Source organism: Micromys minutus, assembly GCF_963924665.1.
Source record: "Micromys minutus genome assembly, chromosome: 18".
Classification (NCBI taxonomy): domain Eukaryota; kingdom Metazoa; phylum Chordata; class Mammalia; order Rodentia; family Muridae; genus Micromys; species Micromys minutus.
The window spans coordinates 1,250,419-1,278,362 of record NC_137953.1 but is presented as its reverse complement, the minus strand read 5'-3'; the positions used below and the strand labels follow the sequence as shown (position 1 = coordinate 1,278,362).

General features: G+C 48.5%; 1 protein-coding gene across 1 annotated transcript in view; it reads right to left on the bottom strand.

Moving 5' to 3' along the window:
• Positions 1-27,944, bottom strand: part of ANTXR1 (ANTXR cell adhesion molecule 1) — a 172,643-nt gene that overhangs the window by 50,973 nt on the left and 93,726 nt on the right. Inside the window, exons 13-16 of the mRNA XM_080932612.1 lie at positions 16,065-16,160; positions 9,216-9,257; positions 3,362-3,457; positions 2,772-2,939 (exon numbers count right to left, since the gene is read on the bottom strand). Coding sequence (XP_080788738.1) covers positions 2,772-2,939; positions 3,362-3,457; positions 9,216-9,257; positions 16,065-16,160 — 402 coding nt within the window. The remainder of the gene's footprint in view (positions 1-2,771; positions 2,940-3,361; positions 3,458-9,215; positions 9,258-16,064; positions 16,161-27,944) is intronic.

The following is a 27,944-nucleotide window of genomic DNA, read 5'->3' as shown; positions in this document are numbered from 1 at the left end:
GTTTTTATTGAGAGAGAGAAAGAGAATATGAAGTTGGGGAAAGGAAAGAGAAAGAATTATGACCATAATATATCTTATAACATTAAAAAAAAAAAAGTCAGACTTGTCTTTTGCCCCTCGGCCAGAACAGGTGGTGAGGTGGGTGCTACACCTCCACCCCACAGGGCCCCTAGAGGCCCCAGGGTAATAATTCCTCTTATTGTGGTTCTCTGGCGGTAAGTGAGGGGCCTCTTAGCCTGGCTCACTTCCTGTTAGCTTTACCATTCGCACTGTGCCTCCGGTGTTGGTGCAGAATTGTGACAAACACCGAGAGAGACTGTGTGTGGGACTTAGTATTTTACAAGGTCCCTTTAATGCCCACAGGCATCTTAACTAGAGAAGGCTCAGAATAAAATGTGGGTTTTAAACAGATGAGGGCTGGACCGCTGGTGGAATATCCGCTCTTCCTTGGGATTTCTCGGGTCCTTTCTGCACGTCTGCCCTTCTTCATGAACCGTGTCATCAAATGGCCTCTTTCTGGACAGAGTGTGCCAAAATGTGATCTAATGGGTTTGGGGCTTGGAAGTGGTTTCTCCACCGAGCCTCATGCTTCAGCTCTTCAGTGGGAGCTGGTGGAGTCCCTGCTCTGTGCCAAGCTCCACGCTGTGTAGTGGGGCTTCAAAGGATAATTGGTGCCCACAAGGGCTGAAATCCAGTGAGAAGGCTCATAAACCCAAGAGAATCTTCTTAACTGAGATCCGCCCTTCTCTTACGTAGCAGTGGGCATTAGCTGTTCCACTAGGTAAGAGGACCCTGCAAGCTTACTTGTGACCTCAACCAGAATCATGACCAGGTGAGAGACACCAGTCTCATGGGCTTCCTCCATCTGTCCTGTGAGGTGACTCCAGGACTTGGATTCCAACTCACTTAACATCAATGCACTGGGTGGTAAAAATTTCGCATCAGGACCGAAATGAAATGTAACCTGGGTTTTCTTGCTGAGGTTCCCAGCCAAGCTTTTCGCTCATTCCAATAAACTAGGTACCCAGTTCCTATCCTCTGGGGTCCAGCCCTGTTGCCAGCAACACTGTCTGTGATTTCCTGGGCTTCTTAAAACCCAGATGCTGGACCCTACGTTGGAGGTTCTGATATGGCTAGTCTTGGTGAGGCTAGTGCTGCTGGTTTGAAGATTCCAGACAAGGTGTGGTTTATTGCAATGACTAAGGAGACTTGGGAGCCAGGTCTTAGAATGATGGCACATGCCTGCGATCCTAGTACTGTGGGGCAGGGAGAGCAGCAGCAGCCAGAAGACCTTGGGACAGCAGAAGAATATCAGATGCAAAGCTTAGGTGTGGAATCTAAAGGCTTGGTAGGTGGAGTAGGGTTTTGAGCTGACCTAGGAAACAGACAAGACTCGAACGCATCTTGGAGGTCTTCTGTGAGACTGAGCCTCCAAGTCTGGGAACTTCATTCTGATGTTCTTTTCCCCACCATTACCTGACTTATACAGAACTGAGAAGCCCCACCATTCAGTATCTGTGCTTGGCATAGTTGGGACTCGTCAAGGCTCACAGAGTGGATGCGGATTCCAGGAAGATGCTGGCAACATTTTTAGATTTCTAAATGTTTTGGTCCATATCCTGATTCATCTAGCAAAATTCAGTCTAAAGCTACCAGTTAAGAAAGCAACAGCATGTCCTTCCAACCTTGAAGATTCCAGAAACAAAAACTCAGCCACAACCAAGGATGCGGTGTTAGTCACAAAGTGGATTCCTGAAAGCGGAAGGGCAGGAAAATCCCGTCTTCTCATCTCTGAGGCTCCTCTCGGCTCCTTCCTGTCTGCACACGTCTGCACGCTAGCGCACGCTCCTCGCTGGAGAATTAGCAGCAGCAGCCCATTCCATTACCAGCTGTGCTTCGCCCACAGCTCAGAGTTCAATCCTTTGCCTCAGGGAAGCTATTCTAAAAAAAGAATCTCATGGCTTTAAACACAGCAAACCCGAGTGGAAACTGCACGGAAGCTCCCGTGAGCCTGAACTCATCCAGCTGAGAAACAGCAGCTACTGATCTAGTTTAATTCTACCTACAAGTGCGTGCCTGTGCTTGTGGAGGCCAGGGGTTGACTGGGGTGTTGTCCTTAGCTGCTCTCTGCATTACTTTTTGAGACGCAGTCTCTCTCTCTCTGAACCGAGAACACACAGATTGATTGGGCTGGATTCCCTGTCCAGTGAGCTCCGGTGAGCTGCAGGGATCTTTGTTACTCAGCAATCACTTTACAGACTCAACCATTTTCCCAGCCCTGGCATTTATTTTGATTTTTATAAGTGCTGATCTAAAGCTAAGAAATACTCAGAGAAGGATAAGAATTGCCACATGGCTCCCAGAAGAGGGGCCAGGCTGCAGGAGGATGTGTGAGCAGGAAGGGGAACTAGTTGATTCTCTTTTACTAGAGGCTCAGAAGTAGGTCCAGTTAGGACCTTTGGTTTCAAATCTCTGCAGGAGCTGAGATGGGTTAGGTCTGGAGTCCTGCAGTGACTTTCTAGGGTTCTGGTGGCTGTCACAATGTAGGTGCACAGGGAGACTACAGAGAGGAGAGTGCAAAGACATGTGTACCCATGACAAGAGACCCGTAGGAGCATTAATCACCTCATGTGGCTTTAACTTCCCAAGAAGTGAGAGTAGATCAGGGCTTGGAGCTGAGGCAGGGGAAGGGAGAGGACCGGAAGGAAGAGGATCAGAGAATCGGCTCATGGGGGGAGGGGATTCAAGAAGGACTGTGGGTAGAGACACACCTTGATGGGCGAGTACCACTTCCGAGGGGAAGAAGGCCGGCGCATGTTGTTGTTGAGGTTTCGGGGTTCTGGGAACTCATACTCTTGCTCCGGCATCTTGACTCTGGCATTCTTTGCCTTTTCTAACTTCGCTCCTTCTTCAGTGGAACCCTTCTCGCCCCAGCGAACCTAATGAAAGTGAAATTCCACAGAACAAAGTTACAGGGCGGCACAGTTTGCCCCTTGAGGACAGGGTCCTAGGCGCACAAGCGCCCGTTCCTCCAGGATCATGAGCCAGAGAAGGAGGGTGTGTGGGAAAAGGGAAAGAGCAGAAGAGGTGCTCGAACCATGGGCTTGGAGGAGTAGAGGGAGAACTGACTAGGTGGGTTACAGAAGTGGGGCTTTAGTCCAATGGAAAAAGAAACCCTGGGGGTTTGGCAGATAGCCTCATCTGACTAATGATGGGCAAGATGCAGGCATACAGTTAAATAGCTGTCCCTTTCCACCTCCACATCTTTGTATCTCATAAGCCACATCTCCCCTAAGCTCAAGCATGGGCTGCCAGCGTTTGTTCTGGGTTTCTGAGAGTTGTGCGAAGGCAGACCTCTTACCTCCATTCTTTTAATGCCCCCAACGCCGCGCCCACCGTAGTAAGAGGCATCTACCGTGGGCCACTTCTTCTTTGGCAAACCATCGTCATCTTCCTCCTGCCGGGAGAGATTGTGACACATAAAGACAAAGCCCCTGAGGTTGTGCGTGTCCATTCTGCTGAGGTAGACAGGAGCAAGCTGGTACAGTCAATCACACAGATTCAGAGCACACGGTTAAGTCCCCATGCTTGCTTGACTTTAGAGCTCACAAAGCCTCTCTATGTTGTCCTGACTCATGAAGTGGGTATTAAGCAGTCTGTGGATAGCCCTGGGGAGCAGGTCCTATTCTGCACAGCAGGGAGCTGTTTGAATGTGCCACTGGCCTTAGGGGAGCAATCCTTAATGCAACCATGTTATGAGATGGTGCTTGACAAGAGGTGACCAGGTCTGAGGCTGTGTCCTCACAAAGTGTATTATTGAAGACTGGCCTTGTCCTTAGTGAGCGAAGGAAGTGGAGCTGTGGCTACACTGCTCTCCTTTGCTAAACTTTCTTGTTCTCTCCTCTGCTCCGAACGACGCATGAGAAGGCCCCATTAGATGCAGACCCCTGGCCCTTGGACCTCCCAGAATGACATCTTCGGAAGTGTAAGAAATTAGTGGGTTTTTGTTTTTTCTCTATAAATCTTCCAGCCGTGGGTATTGTGTTATAGAAGGTCAGCATTAGGAAGAGTTTATAAGTGTCTTTATTTGGTAATTACAGGAGCACCAACGATTCCAGCTGTTTTGTGATGCATAAGGGTCTGTCAGATTCAGAGTGGTGGAGGTAGCACGCAGATTTGATGTCTTGATGCCCCATCTTGTGGATGACCCAAACCCTTAGCATAAGAATCTAATTCACATCTTTCCTTCCACTCCCTTTTCCCAAATTTGAAAACACCCTGAATGCTTATGCATATAAAAAATCCACACACGAAAATCCAGTTTCTATCCTTTTCTTGGTTGGCTTCCTGGGACACTCCAGGCTCTCTCTCTGCTTCCCCACTCTCATGTGTGTGGGGCCCTGGGAAAGGAAGGGAGGCCATCCAGAGACAGGTACTACCCTTGTCCCCAGTTAGATTCACAATAGGACATACTTAGACATATGCTCAGTGAGACCAAGCCTCACATTAGTCCCTGACCTGAGCTTCTCCTCCAAACTCAAACACCAGCCACAAAAGTCAACATTAAGCCCCAGGTCTGAGCAAAGGGAGAGAGAGTCAGCGTTTCCTGCTGTAAGCAGGGTTTTGTTTATGCACCAGAGCCTGTAGAGTTGCACAATCCCAGGGAGAGCTGAGAACCTTTGATGTGTGTGTGTGTGTGTGTGTGTGTGTGTGTGTGTGTGTGTGTGTGTGTGTTTCTTTCATTTGGCCGAAAGTGGAGTGAACTCGCAGGGCTTAGCACATACTGTCCGACAGCCAACAATATAAGCAGTTCTCCTCCATCTACTTAAGGAAAAGAGGCTTCTGGAAGGTATCTCCCCGCCCTGCCCCGCGTCATCTTCAGAGAGGTATCTGGCAGGGGGACTCTCTAGCATGGGTTCTTTGTTTCTTTTTTCTTTTCTTTTCTTTTTTTTTTTTTTTTGGTAAAGATACTTTGGTGACCTCCATAGTTCCTGGAGGTAAGAATTAGTTGAGCTAAACTATTTCACAGCCTTAAGTAGCAGAAACCAGGGCCTTTTGGAAAATTAAGCAGGGGGATGGGCAGAAAGAGTAGGCTAAGCCACCACAATCTGTGAGGGTACCCACAAGAGATGGCAAGGAGGATGGAATGGCCAGGTGGGAGAGCCAGCTATACCCACAGCCCCAGTCTCTTACTTAGGTTAAGCCCTCAAGAGGAAAGTCTTGTGGGGGAAAGGGAAGGGGAGCAGAGGCACAGATGGCATCCGGCAAATCCAGAGGATGAAATGACACAGAAGCATCTAGAGAAGGTGCTCAGCTGGGGCCGGCGTCTGATCTCCCACCAGGGGAAGTCATGTTTAAACCTCAAAGGCTGTGGTGGCCCAGATGTCACTAAACTAACATTTGGGCAACACCATGGCAGCACATCTCCCAGATGGCAGAGGCCCATTGTGGCCTGTTTGTCTTTGGGAACCCAGGCTGAGCTTTCCCAGGAAGCCCAAGACCCTATGATCTCAATACCCTCCCAGCATCGCCAGCTTTGACACTACAGTCCTATGTTGCAGCTTTCGAGGGTTCTTGTGCCCAGAGTCCCAGACGTTTCATAAGTTCTCTATCCTATGTGGAGTCCCAGTTCCCCAGAGAATTTAGCCTCCTTCCTCAAAGCTTCTTACATTAACCTCTATTGACTCGATAAATATTTAATTAGCTATTAAGCAAAACTGTGGGCAGAAGGAATGAGGTTTCAGATTCTAGGGCTTCCTAACTCCTGGCACATACGAAGTATGCTGGTAGAATCTACTGGTTCCGGGTGAAGGATGGCCCCCGGTCTGGATATCAGCCGACCAAACACTCAATGTAATGTGAAGTCTCTGCTGTATACATCAAGGTAAACATGGGTCACTGAGACCTTCATTGTAGAATAACGGTGTATCTTAAGGGAGGCATGTTCTCAAGAATCGAAAGGCTTGACTCACTCAAATGCAGTCAGGACACCTGTGGAGGTGATTGTACAGGGACCTCCAGCAGAGGACATTGCTAACACACTCCCCAGAAATGGCCAGCTCTTTGGGACAAAGACGGTGAAGATTAAGCCTCACTCTGGTGGCAGTGGGCTAAGACCCACCCCTGGTGCCCTCTTAGGTGTCACCCCAGGCTTCCTTCTGCTGTGATTTCCAGAGCTCAGGTGACTTTTCTTTGCACTTGCTTAGCAACGTCACTTCCAGTGACAGAAGGTTCCAGAAAGCCATACCTCATTGCACCCTGCACTGCTGTGTTTCCTACTAAAGAGGATCCTACGAGAAGGAGATGCACTAGGCAGTCAGTTGCACCTCTGTGCCAGCTGCCTTTGTGTCAGCTTGGCACAAGCCAGAGTCATCAGGGAGGAGGGAGGCTTAATAGAGAAATTGCCTCTATAAGACCGGGCTGTAGGCAAGCCTGTGGGGTGTTTTCTTAACTAGTGATTGATGTGGGAGAGCCCAGTCCATTGTGGGTGGCACCACCTCTTGGCTTTCAGTTCTGAAGTACCACCTGAAAGCAGGCTGAGCAAGCCAGTAAGCTGCACGCACACACTCTGCCTCAGTTCCTGTCTGCAGCTTCCTGGACCTCACTGTTTTTGATGAGGAGCTGTTATACAGAACTGTGAGGGAAATAATCCCTTTCCTCCACAAGTTGCTTTTGGACCCAGTGTTTTGTCACAAGCAGTAGTGATCCTAACAAGGACAGCCTCTCTCAGGATGTGACAGTTATAGAGACGGTTGTAGATCTGATGAAGATCTGTTAATATTTTGCTTATCCACATATACAGCAGGCAGAGGGGGTTGTTCTCACAGGGTGCTCTCCATCCTCTACCCCCCACCGTGTCATCATGGTCTTTCTATACAGCCCAGGCTGGCTTCAAGATTGAGCTTCTCCTGTTCCAGCCTCCCCAGTGCTGGGATACCAGCATGCACCGTCACTTGCAGCCCGTGCTAAGATTAACTAGATAGTTCCTAACCTTTGTGGACCCAATGGTCTCAAGCTTTGATGCAGAGGGGAGGATTTAGTGCAACACCCAGAGACCACCAGGAAGAAAAAGGGAGGCTTCCACTTGACAGGAGGACTCTGAGATCACTCTGTGCAGACAGACATGAGCTGTACTCAAGGCCTCTGTGGGGTCTGTGCATGGGCTGGATTGGAGGAAGCTGAACCGATGCCAGCTGCGAGTTTCAAAGCATTGCATAAAATACTTCACATGTTCTAAGTTATGTTATTTCTTTCTGTGGGATTTCGCTCTTTCTGGGGCCCTGGAGCTAACACACATGCTGAAGTCATCTTTGTGGCAGTAGGAAGTTGCCTTAAGCCTCCCACGAGCTCTCAGGTCCCAAGTGTTTGCAGTCTTTATCCCACTTCAGGGATGAGGTTTGCTGTTTCCAGTCCAAGTTCAGCCTCCACGCAAATAGTAATTGAAGCTGAAAAAACCCCTCAGTTTCTTCCTCCCCCCTGCTTTTATCTGTTCTTTCTTGTTTGGGCTCCAGCTTTGCATCCAAGCCTTGTCTGTGTACCTCCAGTGTCTGTGCACTCTCGTGTAGGATGCTACGTGTAAAGGACCCCACAGTACCCCAGTACCCACATCTCCAGAGTAGTTCCTTCTAAAGGTTGGTGAACAGCAAGCACCAGAAAGAGCCACTCTGAACACTGTTGAGGGTGGCAGGCATTTTCACCCCAGAGCTGACAGAGGGGCTCTGTCATGGAGCTACGGAGCTTACGGAGCTACACTCTCCGGTTTGGGACTCTAAGAGACAGCTGCACACAACACATGGGATACTCAGACGGAACTGTGACAGCCTCAGTTCCTGCTCTTGGAAGGCTAAGGACAGACTCAACATGGGGAGAGAGATAGAGATAGAGATAGAGATAGAGAGAGAGAGAGAGAGAGAGAGAGAGAGAGAGAGAGAGAGAGAGAGAGAGAGGGAGAGAGATCTTTTCTCCCTCCTCTCTGCACAGCAATGTAATTTTCTCCTCTGATTTCTGGGCAGAGAGTTAACATTCCTGCAAGAAGTGCTTTAATTGATTGCCGCTACTAAGCCTCTTGGGGTTCACGCAGTGTTCAGTACATAAGAAGCTCATGGAATTTTAAACTTAATCATCTTTCTGTGTCGGGAGGCTGAGGTGGGGATGAGGCTGAGCATGGGTATCTGAGGTGCATAGGAAGAGACTTTAGGGACCCAGCTAAGAACTGGAAACCTCATCAACATACTTGTGGGCCCACTAAGTTTTCAGATTGAGGGTGTGTACACTGGCAGGTGTTACTTCTAAGGGTCCCAGCTGCCCTAAGTTATAAAAGCCATTTGCTGGGAACTCCCACCCAGCCATCGGCTGCTAAGACCTCAGCTGGTTTAGTAGAGCCGCCCTACACCACAATGGCTTCCTGGCCCATTTAGTGGAGAAGTCTGAGAGTTTGTCTGTAGACAGTAGGATCTGAGAGCGAGGCCAGGATATTACCATACCCTGCTCCAGAGGGGATTCATGAGCACCTGGCAGATTTTACACAATACAGTTTTAAATGAAGGAAAATGAGATCCTTGGCATCGGTCTTAGAAGCAGGGATTGTCTACAGAGTGTGGCACATTCTCCATGACCTGTACATGTAAAACACATCTGTAGCGAGACAAGAATCGTAAATTGTTTCAGAGGAAAAATTAGACCCTTACAACTGCAAATTATTGTAGTGATAAAAACATTTACTCTGAGTGTGGTGAGAAACGTTTGTGATTCGGGCACTGGGCAGGCTCAGGCAGGAGTGACATATGTTAAAACCCAACCTGTGCTTCATGAGACCCTGTCCCGAAGAAGGGGGGAGAGAGGGTTTGGATGCAGCTCAGGTGGAGAGCTCATGGAGCATGTGGGATATATCCTGGGCACCAGCACATCAAAAAGACAATAACCAAAACTCATCCTCTCGAAAGCCCCCAGAAAAATCCTTCAAAATCCTTGAAAGGAAAACAAACAGAAACAGCAGACCAGTATACACATTTTAAAACTGGTCTCGGTGGAAAGAAATCAGCTAGCTCTGGCTGCCAGAGTTGCTCAGTTCTTGTTCATCCTAGTTAGGAGAGGCCCAACAGCTCCTCAGCTCATGCAGCAGAGGCTGGCCCTGCTCAGCAAGGGGCTAAATAACTAGCCCAGGCTGCCCCACTTTGCCACCTTCCCACCGGATGCACCCAGCTTCGGACACTTACCTCACTCTCCTCAACAGGGGGTGGTGGGACCTCCTTGATGATCTGTAAATGGAGAGAACAGGTCAGTGGGAGTCGCTAGCCTCTTGCTTCTTAAAATGTCTGCCATGTCTATAATCCCGTAGGAACAGCCCGGAGTATGTGGACTTAGTCTATGGCTGGACGTAGTAGCCCAGAGAGAGCAGGGTCTGGGTGTTACTCGGCGTTGTGGTCTCGTGTCGAGAAATGCATTCCACAGTTGGTTTGCATCTCCAGGGCAGCTATTCTCATAAGTTTGCTCACCTGGTCACTTACACAGGAAGCCACCTCCTTCCTCCACCCAACATTAAAAAGAATGGTGACACACACACACAGGAGTTAAAGGGTGCTGCGGATACTGGCTAGGTACAGACCAGGCCTACATAGACGAAGCTTTCTATCACTGATCTCACTGGATCCATAGAGGGAGAAGATGTGAGTCAGGCTGAGCAACCCCCGAGGGAAGGCAGCGCAGGAGGGCTGCTCCCGGCCCGGTACAGTCAATTCTGATGCAAACATATTTTAGTAACTATTTACAAGACTGTTCTTCAACTGTCTTGTCCGGATGTGTGGAGAAAGACACACAGCTCCAGTAAGTCACTGGGAGTCCCTTTTCTAACATGATTGGCCTGATAACTCTACTCATAAAAGGAAAATCAGGCAGTTAGCTGGACTTTAGGTCCTTCCCAAGCCACTCTGGCTATGGACTACTGTGATTCTGTACATTCAGGAACTAGCTACAATCACCTAAACTTACTGTTGGAATTTTGGGACCCTACACTTTCTTCAGGTGACATCTGGTGCTTGCAAAGTTTGTCCTGTAACCTTTGAGGTCTCAGCAGCAGGATTGCCCATTTTTTTACAGATGAGTGTTCAGGCATCTTTCAGCCTCTTGACCAGGGACTCCCTTAGGAGCACCAAGCATGCATTTTCCTAAGATTCTCCTCCAATCTAATAATACAGAGCGCTCACTTACGCTCTGGCCCCCACCTCTCTCCATCCCCACAGTCTAGAACGTTGTCGCCACTGATTAGACAGGCTACCAACCGCAGCCAGTGGACCAAGGAGCTCCCAGCATCCGAGACATTAACTGAAGAGGCAGAGATAAAAGCCTCCTGGGGTTTAGGACAACTGTTTCATCAGCTTCCACTTCCTGCTGCCGTGGGAAGCGGTGACTTTGCTCACCTACTCATCTCCCTTTGGAGACTCACTCAGGGAACCTCTGGGGAAGACTGTTACAGCCTGACGCTGGCACATCATCATTCCAGAGACGGCCAAATTATTTTAAAACAGGAAATGGCTGGAAGCCGGAAGAAGGGATGAGGAGGTGGGGGTAACAACTTAAAGGGGAGGAGAAGAGGGCGTTGGGCAGGATGTTTGCAAAAAGGCAGATGCTGTGGAGAAGACAATGTCCCCAGCTCTGAACTTCATGGAAACCTAGCACAGTTGTCAAGTGTAAAGCCAGATGGACCCTTTCACAATGGTGAGGATTTGAGAAGCCTCTGTGTCTCCTGCAGCCCCATCAATGAAGCAGAACAAACCCATGACCCTCGTAGGAGTTAAGTCACCCAGCTCAATAGGTGCAGGTACCCATGCTATGAAGACAGATCAAGGTGCCCTCCTCTTGTCTGCCTCTCTCTTTATTGCATCTTTAATAGCCCTCCACACAAGCCAGGTGACTGTATGGCTGGCTCCGTACCATGCCCAAGACAGGAGCCTGGTGTCTGTCTGGCCAGCGGCTATGGGATTCAGGGATGTCAGCAGCCTCGTACAAGTTAGTACATGACAAGGCTAGGGAGAAGGCTCTGTTGGTAAAGAACTGAGGAATGAGTCCAGTCCTAACCTCTGTCAAAACCAGATGTAGAGTTTTGTGCCTGTAATCCAAGTACTAGAGAGGCAGAGATGGCATGATCCTTGGGGCTTGCTGGCTAGCCAACCTGGGTAGGGAGGCAGAGATGGCATGATCCTTGGGGCTTGCTGGCTAGCCAACCTGGGTAGGGAGGCAGAGATGGCATGATCCTTGGGGCTTGCTGGCTAGCCAACCTGGGTAGGGAGGCAGAGATGGCATGATCCTTGGGGCTTGCTGGCTAGCCAACCTGGGCTGATTCATGAGCTCCAGGGTTGTCTCAAAAAATACAGTGGAAATCCACCAACAAAGAGAGTTAGCATCTATCTCTGGTTTCCATATGCACACAGACATACATGAACATGCACTCACACATATACATGCATGCACGCGTGCACGCGCACTCACACAACCACAGCACCGGTAGACTGCCACTCAGACCAACTCTCGTTTTACCCTGCCTCACACTTGCTGAATATTTATTCCATATCCTAAATGGGCCAGATTCTGAACAGAGCCCCGAAGACAATGGCATCACACAAAATGTACCAATGCTGGTTGCAGGGATTATAATCTGTAATCTGGATTCCACAGGAATCCACTGTACACTGGGCACCTCGATTTCTGAAACGCAGACTACCATGTTCATCTAAACAGACACTGGGCTCTAACCTGGCCTTGCCCGTTGAGCAGTGGCAGAGACAATGACAAGGTCTCCCAGTTGCTTTTTGCTGGTGAGCCCAGCCTGGCCTGGCACAGAGTAGCCAGATGGAATCACTCCTATGCCAAGAGCAGCACACGGGCTGCCCCACACAAGGCTCTGGGTGCAGGGAAACACAAGTCCTCTGTATTGCCTACAGCCTTCCTGAAAACACAGCCCTTGCTATACAACGAAATTGTATTTCACTTTAGGGGAAAAAATGAAGTAATGAAACTTGGAGAGTAGATAGATCTTGGAAATATCAGATTACAGGATGTGACCCAGACTCAGAAAGACCGGCCGCACAGTTTCTGTCTCTTAGGTGGCTTGTAGCTCTTCGTGTTTTTATGTACTAATGTATCAGTGAGGATGAATGAGGGTATTGGGTCTGAAAGAGAGGGCAGGGGGTGGGAATGGAGCAAGAGGCTTATGAGATAGAAAAACAGAGAGGAGGCCCCTGAGGGTGGAGGGTGCAGGGGAGGCTAGAGATGGGAGAGAAGCAGGGAGGAGAATCAGAGGAAACAAACTTTGGAGTGCTGGGCTCAGGTAAACGCTCTGCCAGTGGCTGGCGTACACTCAAGCCAAGTTCAGGTTCCCGAAAGCATCCTAAATTGTTCCCACCTTATTTACTTATTTATTTGAGACAAGGTCTTGCTAAATAGCCTTGGCTTGCTTAGAACTTTCTCTGTAGATCAGGCTGGCCTAGAACTCATAGAGACCCACCCCCTTCTGCTTCCTGGGTGTTGGGATTAAATGTACTGTCTCCCTGATCTTGTGCAGAGGACTATTAGAATATTAGGAACACACCCCAAGGACTTTAGCACTGCAGAGGGGAGGGGTGCTTGCCTTTTACATTCTAGCCTTCTGCTCTTTCCCCCCAGGTTACAATAAGTATTCTTTGGACTGGAAAGATGGCTCAGCAGTTAGGAGCTCTGATTGTTCTTCCAGAGGTCCTGAGTTCAATTTCCAGCAACCACATGGTGGCTCACAGTCACCTGTAATGGGATCTGATGTCCTCTTCTGGTATGTCTGAAGACAGTGACAGTGTATTCATATACATTAAATAAATAATATTTAAAAATTAAAAAACAGTATTCCTATCAAAGTCAGGAAACAACAGGAAGATGGGGAACTCCATACGAAAGACCTATAGGAAGCTGGAGGTGCTAACGGACAGACAGATCAATCTTCCCTCCCACAAAGCAGACTGGCCGAATTTAATACAAGCTTCAGGTCTGACTGCAATTAGTCCTGGCCCTTCACACCCTCAGTCTAGGACTTCCACACTGCTGAGCAAAGCGGTAGAGAAGGAAATATAACACATTTTCTAAGGGATAAGATCACTTTAAAGACACGAAATTGCTTTCCACCTCCATTTGGAACCCCAACTTGAAGTTGTCTAGTGCCCCTCACCTGCCTGTGGCTGGGAGTGTTTAAGAGGCCACATTCATCGATGTCTAAAGTGACAGGCACAGCGGGGTGCTCTCATGAGTGGATAAGGCCTAAGTGACTGGCATGGTGCTTGAGTAGACCATTTGGGCACAGTGGTCACAGCATGATGTCAGGGTCACTGCAGAAGTCTGGGAAGTAGCACAGTAAAATAAACCCATGAACTCAGAAGCCCCCGCTAGGCTCAGAGGAGCATCTCTGCCTGGGCTATGGGCCAGCTGTTTCCAGCTGCCAGCAGGGTCAGTGGAGTATGAGCAAGGCTACAGAGGTCACTGTGTTGATGACATGGTATTTATCTAGGAGTCAGTGAGGCAGACTCTAAGGAGGGAGGGCACAGTCCCAGTTCCTGCACTTTGACTTGCTTCAGAATTCTCTAGGACTGTATTTCTTTTGGTATTTCTGGTAGAAATACCAGTGTCATTGGTGTGAGTGTGTCAAATGTTTAGAGGGTTACAAAAACGGGCAGAAGAAGAGATCTGGGATTGGCATGTTTGGGAATTCACCACACAGATCAATCTGATAAGGGCCCCAAGGGAGCCTGCCACTATCACTGTTCTTCAGGCTAGTTTAAGGACATCTTTGAAGCCACTGCCTGTGCTCCTCCTGTTTTGAGGTGTACTATTCTCATTGTCCAGTAGATACAGTTTGGAAGAGCTGTCCCCAATTACATAATCCTCAGGTAGTTTCAATAATGCAGCCATGTCTGACAGCAGAAAACAGGGAATCTCCAGAGGGACTCATGAGGACATAAGGATGTAAGAAGGACATTGGGAGGAGACAGCACAGTTTCCAGTTCCTGGTTCTTTACATGGGGATCTGAAGTTAAAGGGTTTTCCCATTCCTTTAGCTGACAGGGGATAATGATGCTAATGATGCTTTGGTAGCAGGTCAGCTCCAGTCACTGCCAACCTCTTTCCACAATACCTGCAGGCACAGGAGCAGGATAGGGGGAGGGAAGCTAACAGGAGAAGATGGAGATGGAGAGTGGAGGGCAGAGATGCAGGGGGGCTGGGGGCGGGTCCGAGATGCATAGGCTGGGGGCGGGTCCGAAATGCAGGGGGCGGGGCCGAGATGCAGAGGCTGGGGGCGGGGCTGAGATGCAGACAAAGGCAGGGATGCAGCAGGGTCAGGGATGTAGAAGGGAGGGCCGTATCCTTCATGGTTGAAACTAATTTCCTAAGTGGCAGAGTGAGAAGGTCCAGATGGAGGTGTACTGGAGAGCGATCAGGGTTCACACCTGTCTGAGCCTGAGATACTGGATGAGTCGCTGTCTGTTTGCACCAAGCTTAGTTACACCAGTCACTAGCAAGTTCCTTGGTGTGGTTGTCTGGCCCTACAACTCAGTGTTGTGACATGGGTGGAGAGCAGTATCCGAAAACTTTGTTTTTATCTCATTTTAAGGCCTATTAAGTTCTAAATTGGTCACTAGAGATGTCCAACCATCTTCTTTGTTAAGTTGTCCCCGAGATTCAAGAAAATGAGTTTTCTTTTGATCTTTTACAATGAATGACCTTTTATAAAAGGGATAATGTGAGGGGTTTAGTTTGGACATTCTGAAGGAGACACCTGCAAATGCGAGGCTTAGTGGTTCCTTGCAACAGGGCCTGTCCTGGTCAGATAAAGTAGCGAGAACCACTGAATTTAGCAACATTTTCTGCAGGGTAAGCTGTGGAGAGGAGGGTTAGGATATGTAGCTATAAAAGGTTACGGTTGGCCTGTGTGGGGTGGAGTCCTTGCAGGCTATTGTGGACATGGCCCCCTGCAGCAGGGAGAGAGTGGCCTCATGTGCTCACACTTTGTAAGTCCATGGCTCTAGCTGTTTCCTTAAGAGGGACGGGAGTGTTGCAGCTCAGCTACTGGGTCAAGTGGCATTTCCCACACTTGGAGGAGGGGCAAGGAGAGCGACAGAGGGAGGTTTGGGGACCAGAATTCACAGACACCTTCTGTTAGTTTGAGGGCTGTTCAGTATAGTCTCTCATGGTAGAGGAACTGTCCAGAAACCTCTGAATGGGTCTCTGTGGAGAGACTCTCTTTCCTGCACACTGCACTCCCATACGGAAACATGACTTCATCCATCCCCAGTCAGGATCCCTGAAGAGAGTGGCCAACACAGAGTTTGGAAGACACTTGAAACTCTGGGATACAGGCCAACATTAAGCAATAAGAGGCAGGGCAATCAATAACGTCACAAACAGGAGATATTATCTGTCTCCAGAATCTTCTCTTACACAGGAAGCCCCTGACTTACAAAATGAGACCAGGCCACAGGAACTTAAACCAGAAAAATTCATTTAAAATTATTTTGAAAATTGCAAAACAAATCCTGTTTTGGGTGACAATTCTTCCTGTCCTGAAAAGATTATTTTGGGAAACATTTCCCACAGATATAAACCTTGCACCAAACAATGTATCAATGAATCTCAACGCTTACAATAAACCCAGCATCATGCAATGTATCAATGGATCCTAACTCATAACAAACCCAGCATCATACAATGTATCAATGGATCCTGACCCTAACAAAGTACTTTTGGATAATGACAACCCCAGCTCCATCTATGTCCTTTCCAAACACCAAATACTTTAATCTTTGTCTTCTGTATTTACATGGCCATATGTACAAAGGCTTTGCCATTCGTAGCCTTACCCTTAGCCCATGCTGACAGCTCATAGAACCAATTGACCAAGCCTGGATTATGCTGGTTTGTATAAAAATTGCAAGATTTATCTCCTACTGTTACAGTTTCTGGTCCCTCCCCCCACATACACACTCTAACTGATGTACCTGGGGTTTCTTTACGTCCCTTTGCCTCTTGTGGCCTGAGGCTGGCCCACTTACCACTGTGCAGCACAGGGGCCAGAACCACCAGAGCAGCGCCAGGGCGAGCAGCAGGAACAGGATCAGCAGGGCAATTGCCAGGATGGAGCCATCTGACTATGGGGTGAGGAGAGGGTGGTCAGTGAGGTGGAACACTTGGATCTTCCTGGTCACCCTCCACCCAACCTAAGCATACTGTACACCCGACTCAGCCCATCACTCAGGGTCAGGCTGCACAACACATTCTCTTTAGCTGATTTTCAAGAGAAATAGACTTGATATTTCAGGGAGTCCCTGATCTTTATTTTGGGATCATTCTGAATGATCCATCTCACAGAGGTGACTAAAGGATGCTCCTTTGTCCCCTAGTGTTGTCCTCACCTTAGGAACCTATTCCAGCTCGCAAAGCTTGGGGTTCTGGGTACCTCCTGGGATGATTCAAAATAATCTTACCCCCTACAGAGAAGTGTTTGCAACAGTCTTCTAGGCTGTGGGTAGGAAGTCTAGAGTCATTGTGCCACACAGGAATGGGGACAGGGTTACTTATGCCAATCTGTAGGTGAGGGTAGGGTGGCTATGAGGCTGGTAATCAACTACTTCCACACGTGCCAAAGTCATCCTGGAGATGGGCAGGGTGCATGGCCTGAGGTGCCTGCTAGGTCACAGCAAATATTTGTCCCACTTGCGACCAGCTGTCTATGTTCTGAGGTTGCTGGTTATGGAAGCACCTGGGACCTTCCCCAACAGCCACACAAGTGCCACAGTGTCCTGGGGGCACAAGACACTGCTGTGCACATCGAAGCTACCTGAATGAAACTGGCAGCCCTACCTTTGGCCTATGAAAACAACCAGGGATACTTTCTTAGATAATATTACAATTAAAAGAGACAACTGTACAAATTCTTGATGTGGAATTACTGAGCTATCAGCTACTATGGTGGAATGTGCTGCCAAAGAACATATAAATAAGAGAAATAATTCCTGGGATGAAGAGATTTCTGTACCCCTGACTCAAGAGTAAAGGGCAGAAAGAGTGTCTTTGATATTTATTAACAATCTCAACAAAAGCTTTTTGTTTGTTTTAAGAGAGGATTTCACGTATCTCAGGCTGACTTAGAACTCACTATTGGACAGAGTCTGATCTTGAACTCCTGATCCTTTCATCTTCACCCTGCCCCCAAGTGCTAGAGTGCCAGGATTACAGGTGTCTGGCCCACACTGGGCATTGTCACTGGCCAGACCATTTACATGTATTGAGATGTTAAAGTACCTTCACTGGCAGGACAATTTACTTCTTTTTAAAAATCCATATTTTCTCTTTTCCTCTAAATTTTTTTTTCTAATGAGAAATATCCCAATTGGCTTCTTTAGAATATTCATGGGAAGGGGTCTCCTCTTGGACATCAGAGTGTGAGCACAGGGCAGCTTGTTCAGTGAGTGATCTGTGGGATCTGCAGATGGGCTCAGGAGGAAGGAGGCTTGTGACCCAGCTGTAAGCCATCATGGTCCTTAGGGAAGTCCATCCACAGGTCTCTCTACCAGGCTCTCAAAGCTGTTCCTCTCCCACATCTACACAAGAGAGAGGCTGGGTGACCTGTCCAGGGTGACCCCTCAAGTTAGTGCAGAGCCAGGATATGAGTCATTCCTACTTTGAGAGCTCAATAGGCTCTGGAAGAGGTTTAAAGGTAGCGCTCATTCCCTGGACCTCTCTGGAATGTCTTTGACCAAAAAGCCAGGGAAATAAACACCCTTGGCTCCAGCCAAAAAGCCAAGGTTTGGGAATGTGGGATTGTCTCTCAAGGGAGCTAGGCCTCGGGCTCAGGTGCAGGGTTGGGCAGTCAGCGTGTGGGGTAAGGGAAAGTGAGGGTCCTCCACAGACCATGGCAGGAGAGCCTGTTGGTCCAAGGCTTGCATACAGAAGTCTGGAACAGGGCATGCAGTTAGTGGTGTCGGCAAGATATCATGTGTTAGTTAAGGGCCAGTTCTGTGTCCTGTCTGTCTCTAGGCCATCGAGAGAGGGAGAAAGCTGCTGCCTTCAGATCAACCAGTGACAGAAGAAACATGGAACAGGAGAGAGGAGAGGACCAGGCTGTCCCACACAAACAATCACTTCAGGCTCCAAGCTGGAACTTTTCTCTGTTTCCCCCATAGCAACCAGCACAGTGAGCATTTCAGATCGTAAACCTGTCTGCACTTGGAATAATAAGTGGTTTGGTCACCGAGAGGCTTATAAAACTGCAGCCTTCCATATGTAGGCTACAGCTATTCACATTATACATGGCGTCCTCCTCCCTTACTGTTTCCACCTCAGATAAACTGAAGCAGAGGCTGAGACACTGTGCGGCACAGCTCTACATTCCTGTGGAAGATGGGGCAGTTTCTGTGGGCCGTGAGGTGAAGGACTGGCCCATGGGGAGGGGGTAGGTGAAGGACTGGCCCATGGGGAGGGGTAGGAGTGAGGAGGGTGCACAACTTCTAAGAAAGACATCAGGAATGAACAGTGTTGGCTGCTGCAGCCTCATAGGAGTCATAAGTCCTCCTAGTTGTGGTGGAGGAGAAAGAGGGGATTTAGCAAGGAGCCCTCCCCACATGCCAACGTGCGGTTAGGGTGTTTAGACATTGTCTTGTTCCTTTGAGAAAGCTTCTGCCTGGGTCCCATGTGCTCCCTGAAGTCATCCATGTCACATTCGTCATCAAATATGAAAGTCCAAACTTTGTTTTCTAGAAACTCAGAGTTGTGTACTTAGGACCAAACAGACCGGCCCAAAGTCTGTGGAGGGGACCTAAACAGAGCAGGAGGCACGGGTTACTCCACGGCTGCAAACCCAGGGGAAAGAAAACACATTTCTCCTAAAGCACTTACTTACCTGCTGATGGAAAATGATGATGACAGTGATAAGAATAATTACTAATATGGCTAATATTTATTAATCTCTGCTTAATATCTACACTTATGTATAGAGATAATCTTCTTTCTGTGTAGTAGGCTAACACTTTTCACTCCTAATTCAGTGAACTCTAAACTTTATTTTCTTATTTCCCCTCACTTTATAGTTAAATATATGGAGGTAAAAAGATCTGGAGAAACTTGGAAGGCTTAGAGGAAAGGCCACAGTTTCTGTTTCACTTTTACACATAGTCTGAGTTTCTCTGTAGCTCGGGCTGGCCTAAGCTTCTACTCTTTGTACCTCAGCCTCATGAGGGCTAGAAAGCCAGAATTCAAGTGTGAGTAACCTGGCTCCTGGGTATAACCAGCAGGCTCTAGCCCTCAGCAAGCTACCCTGGGCTGGAGAACAGTATTCTTCACACTTCACACAGAGACCAACACTTCGCACAGGAGGTGACTTTTGGGTAGGCAGTGTGCTGGCTGGTTTTGAGTGTCAGCTTGACACAAGGGAGAGTCATCTGAGAGGAAGGAGCCTCTCAGCTGTAAGGTATTTTCTCAATTAGTGATCAATGGGAGAGGGCCCAGCCCATGGAGGGTGGCACCATCTCTGGACTGGTGGTCCTGGGTACTATAAGAAAGTAGACTAAGCAAGCCGTGGAGAGCAAGTCACTGAGCAGCATCCCTTCATGGCTTCTGTGTCAGCTGCTGCTTCCAGGTTCCTGCCCTGTTTGAGTTCCTGTGCTGGCTTCCTTCAATGATGAACAGTGCTGTGGACATCTAAGCTGAATAAACCCTTTTCTCCCCAACTTGACTTTACCACACGGTATTTCATCACAGCAATAGAAACCCTATTGCAGGGCAAGGAGAGATGGGACTCCTGTTCAGAGGCAAACTCAAAGTTTGATTTGTGAAGGTGTGAGTGGGGATCCACATAGGGGAAACTCAATGTGTGTGGAGTCAGGCAGCTGGATTGGCTGTGAGAGGCCACTCAGGGCAAATGAAGGACCACCCAGAAGGAGAACTCTGGGTAGCTTTGACTTAGGGGTTCTGTGACCTTGTGGTCAAGTTTGTTTTCTGGGAAGTTAAATTGTATATACTGTAGAGTCACAGGGCAAAGGACGCACTTGAGGGATCAGAGACCAAAGGGCAGGCTATGGCTCGAAATCTGTCATGTTCTTCATGGGTGATACTGGACAAGCTCACTCCAAAACGCTTGCCTTTTAATGAGAGTGCTTACTGTTCGCTCATCTTACTGACCAGCCAGTTCCACAGGTCTGGGGCTTGGCGCTTCAGGCACAGAACAAGATCAGTTGCTCTAAACCAGTCATCCCTTCTCCCTCTTCACCAAGTTCCTAGAGGAAGACCCTCTCATCTCTACTCTTCCCTACATGCCACGGGGCCGGCTCTGTCTACAGCCAAGGGTTTTCTGGAATGTTTCAGAACATATACCACACTGTGACCTGGCACTATAGAAGGGGTCCTGTCTTATGTTCTCTACCTTGCTCTGGGGCAGACTGCTTTGGTTCCTCGTATCTGACCTCTAACAAGCCCTCAGTGATTTTGGGTCATTCTTGGCCCATTCTGTCTTACATGATATCTGCTCTTCAAGAAGAAGGAAAAGGAAGAGGAGGAGGAAGAAGAGAAGGTGGTGGCAGCTTCTTCCTGGTGAGCATCCAGAAGGCTCAGGGGCTGCCACTGCACACAACCTGACTCTGGACCAGTGTGCGCTGGCCTCTGCCCTGCCTGTCCACTGGGCCTTTGTGGACACACTAAGGGCTGTGGGGCCATTTGAGCCAGCAACTGCTCTTAGGTACTGTTAAGACTTAGCTGGTTCTGTTAAGTCAGGCTATGCCCTACTGTAAGTTATTACATATTACAAATAACTGCTTTTTAAAAAAGTCTGTGCATTGCTTTAGAAGACTCAATTTTACAAGTGTCTTTTGACTCCATTTTGGGGGAGAAGGTTAAATGCGCCCCCTGTACGGACCAGAAATAGCACCATCTCTCGAGTACACCCAGATATCACTGACTGATTCATGACATCTTCCTGGGCAGGGATAGAGAGCCACCCTAACAAGTCATTGGGAGTGAATTGCAGCTGCTGGGGCACATGGATGTATTAAAATCATAGTACGGAAACCAGGCCCAGGAAGTTATTAGACACATCAGACCAAGGGAAGGGTGTGATTCCTTCATTGGGACCCCATAAAATGCTGGATACATAATACACAGCTGGTATGGCTCCCCACTCACCTATTATCTAATGTCTGTTATGTGCATGTCACAGAACAACAAGCAAAGCACTCCCCGATTGTCTGTGTTCCCTGCCATCGGCATTGTCCCCTCTGCCCATCCACCTGTTCACTCATTTCCAGTTCCCGACACTGGCTCAGCCTTTCGTTCTCAGCTGCAACACTGTTGCTCACAGGCTGGGGCTCCACCAGCAGTCCCCTCTGGGCGCTGGTCCAATTCCTAAGCGCTCTCTGGGCATACCTTCTGAGATCTCCTGACTTGTATTTCTTCTGTGAACCACATACATACATGCATGTAGGTATGTGGGTTGTGTGCCGTGTGACATGAGAGTTAATATTAGTCATGAAGATTGACATCAAAGAACCTGCATTTGTCTCAGCCACGCTACCAGGGTTATAAGACAAGTTGCTGTCATTGAAACCAGCTAAAGTATGTGAATTATTCAATAAATGCTGACATTGAAGGAAGACACAAAGCTGTTTGTCTATGTGCTCAGGACACTAGTGCTGAAGTGAAGCAGGTCAGCAAGACACCAGCCCATTGGGGGGACCTCCCAGCTGTGGAGGGCTGAGGTTCTTTTCAATGAGCAATTTCAAGCCTGCCCCAACCTAAGCTCATAGAGCAGCCACGCAGGCAGGTGCTCAGCCCTGCTCCCTTCTCGGGAGCACATGCACATTCTCTGACTGTCAGATTCGACCGGCCTCTCAAGGCTCGGAAGATGATCTCTTTGTGACAAGGAGGGTTCTTCCCCATGGAATGGGTCTCAAGTTGGGCTAGTCATCGGTTGACTATTGTCTCAATCTCTGCTCCATCTTTATCCCTGTCATCTTGTAGACAGGACACATTTTGGGTTGAAGGTTTTGTGGGTAGGTTGATGTCTCCCTTGCTCCACTGAAAGTGGAGGTGTCCCCTTCCGTTTCCATATACCCTGCTGGGAGGGGTCTCAGCTACGGTTATCCCCACAGACTCCCAGGAGCCTCCCCTGTTCCAGATCTTCAGCTAGTCTCCCAGAGATGCTTCCTCATCGATTTCTGTTCTTGCTCTCAGCTCTCTCCCAACACCTGATCCCCATTCCCTTTCCCCTCCTCACCCCATCTCTCACCCAGCTTCCGATGACTATTTTGTTTCCCCTTTTGAATGAGATTCATGAGTCCTTCCCTTGACACTATTAATGACACTCTGCTGTGCTTGCAGAAAGAAGCTTAGCATAGCTGTCTCTTGAGAGGCTTCATCCAGCAGCGGATGGAAACAGATACAGAGACCCACAGCCAAACATCAGGTGGAGCTTGGAGAGTCTTGTAGATGATGGGGACAAGATTGAGAGAGCCAAAGGGGTCAAGGATACCACAGGACCTACAAAGGCAACTAACCTGGGCTCATGGTGGCTGACAGAGACTGAACCACCAGTCAAAGAACATGCAGGGGCTGGACTCAGGCACCCTATACATTTGTAACATATGTGTAGATTGGTCTTCATGTGGGGTTCCTAACAATTGCAATGGGGGCTGTCTCTGACTCTGTTGCCTGCCATTGGATCCCCTTCTCCTAATGGTACCGCCTGGTTGGGCCTCAGTGGGAGAGTTAGTCCTTAGTCCTGCTGCACCTGGAGGTCCCAGGGCAGGGGGTACTCATGGGAGGCTTCCTCTTCTCTGAGGAGAAGGGGAGGGATAATGGAGGGAGGGATTTGTAAGGATGGGTCTGGGAGGAGAGGAGGGACAGAATGGTTCGGGCTTCAATGGGGATGTGAGTAAATTAATTAGTGAAAAACAGACAAGAAGGGCATTGTATTCAAAGGCAAAGATTTGCAAGCATAGCAAATGAAACCTCGTATCTGCTGGGTAGACTCTAGGGATTTGGATTTGTTACACACAGCATGGCATGGGTGAGTGTTGTGGAATCATGGGCTTGTTTGCTTTGGGAGACGGTCTGGATACAAAACCCAACACTTCTTTTCTGTGTTGGGAGTAAAGGGAGTAAGAATTAGCAGGAGGCTGGGTGGGGTTGATCAATGTAAAGAGATGTGAAACCCGAATCTTCAAGCTGGACTTGCTCTGGGATTCTGCCTGTGCCCTTGGTCTAGGGCACAGCCAAGAAATCACCTTCCTGCAGGGCCTGGAAAACTGTGCCAGTTAAGGCGGGACCGACAGGTCCGTCTTTACTCTTGAGGTTTCCTCCTGTGATAGGGCCAAGTGTATGTGACTCCAGGTCTGTTACTTTCCCTCTACTCATACAGCAAACAGGATAAGAGCACAGGGCAGGCCTGGATATGCCTTGTCTCTTGGGCATGTGCTGCCCCAGGGTGGATTTCTCTGGCTGCCCTACTCCAGCAGGTTTTGTGGAGCCTGGTGCTTTCATGAGCTCTCTAGAAAAAGAGGGAAAAAAAAACCTTCCTAGAGCCTTAGAAAGTAAGGGGTCCCAAATTCTAACTAAGCAGCTTTGAGTAACTCACGCAGCGATGGGTGTTGGCCACGCCTATGCCCATTGTGGGCTGATGAACCTGGTCAACACAGTTCCAGCCTTCTCAGCCACACCCAACGGAGGCAGATGGAAGGGTCACTTCACAATCAATGTCTTTAGCCCTAGCGTCAGGCCTGGTGATTGGTGCTCTGGGAGATGGGGCAGCAAGAGCTTGCAGCAGTTCCGTGGTCTCTGCTAAGTTGCACAGCCTCAGTGTTCAGAATTATCAAAGCTACTCACTTGTCTTTCCAGAGGGCTGCCCTGTCTGGCAGACACTTAACATTTAAAATAGTTAAGATTCTTATCCATTTCTGCTGGTGACCCCTTAGCACTTGACTGAGCTGATCTCCAGATTCTCTATAGGGTATTGGGGGACAGCCTGAGGACATGGGGGCTCCAATGTTCCCTCTTCCCTTCCTTCCAATATCTCCTCTTCATTACTAAGCTGGTTGTCTCTGAAACACCACTGATAGCCCCAAAAGGAAAGAGACCCTCCAGCCAAGAGCAGCTCCGGCTACCCACCTGTGACTCACACAGCAATGTGCTTGTTCTAACTGGAGCTAACTGGAGCTGGGGGTGGTGAAAGGGGATAAGAGCATGTCAGCTTAGCTCTGTTTCAGTGGGATACTCAGAGTCAGCAGAGGGTGGCAGGGTAAAGGGGTACAAAGGGCTGCACCCCACTCTCCTCTCCCTTTGGCTAGGGCTGTGCTCTGTAAGAGTCACATTCCAGGGCTCTGAATAGGAATGCAGAGTCTTTCTAGTTGGCTGCTCAGAGCCCCGCTTCCTGCCCAGACAGAGCCAGTGGAGCATGGGCAAGTTTGATTTTGAAAGACGAAATTGGAGTCATTTTATTGCTGCTGAGAAGCTCTGGATGGCAAGGCTGGAGGCCAGAATCCTCTTTCCTGGAGCTGTGTCTTCTGCTGTTATTTCTGGCTTATCTGCCATCTCTGTTCCCGAGTGTCGCTGGAATTCTATCCCCGTGCACCTGTGTCTGTTGGCCCGCCCCTTCACCATCTCTCCCCTTCCTTTCCAGCTTCCTGCCACGTTTCAGCTGCCACGTGGCTTTGGAACAGTCTATGGAGCCATCCTTCCCCATTCCCTTCCCCTCTCTTGCCGTTAAGAAATCTTTAATTTCCTTAACTAGCAGCATAGCCATTCCAAAGTCTTTGTTTTAGTGGCATAGGTTAGCATGAGGTCTGGTCATGTGCCTCTCAGGCCCCTCCCTGGCCTGTTGCTGTCTTTCTAGCCCTTTCTAGAAGTAGGTCATTTTCTGGCTCGGTTTGAACTCTCTTCTAGATACTGATGATGAAAGTCTATCTTGAGCTTTAGACATCCCCTGTGGTCCAGGCTGAGCTCACATTTCCACCCTCAAACCAGCTTGCTCTCATCCTCAGTCAACCCCGGCTGGAAACCTGAAGTTAAACAAATTTTGTCCCCCCCCCCCCGTTTTCTCTCCTCAATTACCATTTGCCAGTGTGTCCTGTTTCTCTGACCCTCGTCCTAATTCAGTCTGGTTCTGTCCCCTTCCACCGCCAGGTGTAGATGTCCTTCCTCACAGGTGCAAGGCCCACCCCAGGATTTTAGTATTCCATTCTCCACTCAGTGCTGAACCTAACCTGCTCCTCTCTAGCTCCTTGCCAGTGACTACAAATATTCCTAACATTTGAGAATGGCAAAATAGTGGCAATGACTCACTCTCCTTTTCAGAAAAGGACAGTCACGTACATACAAGCTCACAAGTTTCTTACTAAAAGTTCAGGGAATCCACCAAACCCTTAGAACCCACACCCCCTTGAGCATTTGGGGTGCACAGTTCCAGTTTCTCCTCAACAGCCTTTTCTCATTTCTCAGCCATTCTTCCAACTCCCTCCTTACTCGGTGCTTTGACAGAGCTCAGTGGGACCTGGTGCTGTGTCCACTTCACCTTTCTCCCGGTTTCTTTCTGGAATGCCCTTTTTAACCTTCATTGTCTGGACAACTGATTTTTGGTGCTAGCTAAGACAAAAGTCTCTAACACTTATAAAGCAACTATTATGTGCTTGGCCTACTTAAGGCACTCCAGAGGTACAGAAGACAGTAGTTTTTGCAATCACAACCACATAGTTGGATGGGGAAGGCAGAGTAGAGGGTGTCACTGCTGAACTCCAGGGGTTGTACCTACATTGCTTCTGCCTTTGGATTTACTGTATCTTAGAACAGCAGTTCCCTTTAATATAATTCTTCATGTTGTAATGGCTTCAGCCATATGGTTTTGTTTCTACTATATATCCTTAACTCTGCTGCTCTTATGAACCACAGTATAAATATCTGATAGGCAACCTTCCAAGGGTCTTTGACCCACAGGTTGAGAACTGCTGTCTTACAGGGATTCTTTTTCCAGGAGGAAGTTCCCAGAGTATACATCTGATTTGATCTCTTTGCTTCTTTCAGGCACAGTGCAGTGTTTCAAATGGAATGACTGAGAATGGTCACTTAACTATTGGCTAGTTAGGAAGAAATGAGAATTTAGCAGGTAACGCCTGCCATGTGTCTCCTGAAGCTGTGTCCCTGCCACGGTCCCTTGCTGAAAACAACCCTACCAGCTTCTCTGCAGAGAGCTTGGCTTTGAACTCACAAGGTGATGACACCCTACAGTGCAGTACAGGTAAGACACTTGCCAGGGCACAGTCTGTGACAAGTCCAGACAGCCCTTGGCTGGCCTTGGGAGTACAGTGAAACTGGGGGTCTGGGGGTGGAAAGAGGGGAGGGCATTCCAGAAGGAAGATGAACCATGGGTTCACATACAAGGCACAGGTAGGACAGAGGAAGATACAAAATTCAGGATGTTCACACACACAGTATCTGTGGCAAATCTACCAGGTCTTCTTCTCCTTGAAGACACATTCGGCATATATCTAGGTTGGGCTTGGATCTTCTGTGATGATCTTAAGGACTTCAAGTGTTACAGGGTGCCTTTTTTACGTCTACAAGTTCCAGTGGTATGGGTAAAAGAGACTGCATTCATGCTTGAGAGCGAAGACATTTTCCTGATGTTGAGTTGTGCTTTATAGAATCCTAGGACTATTTTGGTTGTCACTTATTCAAATACTGTTTGATCTTGGAAGAAACTGAACACTATAAGCTCGCTGCTCTGGGCGCTGAGTGAATGAACACCTGCTTTAGCACATGAAGACAAAGGAATGCGGGCGGGTCCTGCAGCTGTGGCACTGGGTCTGGGGACAAATACACTTCTGAGTTTCCCTGTGGCTCTAGTGAATATGGTGAGACAGCTGCTCCTTGAAAGGGGCAGGTGTTTACCCTGTGAGACTTCACCATTCTATAGGGGAGAGAGGAAAGAATGTGCTTGCTTTGGGGGACTTGGGTGTATGATTTGTGTCAGTCCCCAATAAGATCTTTATGATTAAAAAAAATAGACTCATTTGTGTGTGTGTGTGGGGGGGGGGGTCAAGGGCAACTCTGAAAAGCTGGTTTTTTCTTTCTATGGTGATGACTCTGGGGATGAAACTCCAGTTCTCAGGCTTGGTGGCAAGTACCTTACCCACTGAGCCATTTCACCAGCCTCTAACTGAGATCCTTAGAAGAAAATCACCTGAGAGCCCAGGACAATGTGATTTATTGCAATGTGACTATAAGTTGCCAATATGGTCTGTCATGGCCTAGCCTACTGATTTTGTTTTTAAATACTCGTCAGTTAGCTTAGGAGACCTCATACAGGGGAAGGTCCCAGGCTCTCTCCCCTCTTGATCTCATTTACCACACCGTTAACCTCTTTCTTTTGATATTTCTTCTTCTTGATGATCCAGCTTCTGGGTCCTCTATAAACCGTGCATCCCATGCAGTGAGCTCTCTTTTATAGCTGGTTCCTAACCCAGATGTTCAGCCTAAGAATCAACCCTCTGGCTTAGCCTTGGCTACCCAGGAGCAGGTGTGAATAGACACACTGGCTGTTCTCTGAGGCCTGTGTACTTGTGGCACGCCCACTTTGCCTCAGGCCCTTATTCAAATCTGGACTTATTGAATACACAGTTCACACAAGCTTATTATCTGATGTTGGGACGCCTCAAAGCCTAAGCTGTCAAAGTATAAAGGGGGAGAGACCAAGAAACAAAAGACTAGGAAAAGTAAAGCTAAAATAGGGCAAAGGCTGAGGCCTGGCATGCAGGAGGCCCGTGGCTTCTGACGCTCCAACTCGAAGGCAAGGATCCTAACAGGTCGGTCAGAAACTGCCTTAGGGCCACACAGCCTCAGCACTCCAGGGGGCCACAGCAATTTGACAATTTTTGATTGAGGGATGAGATGGGAGA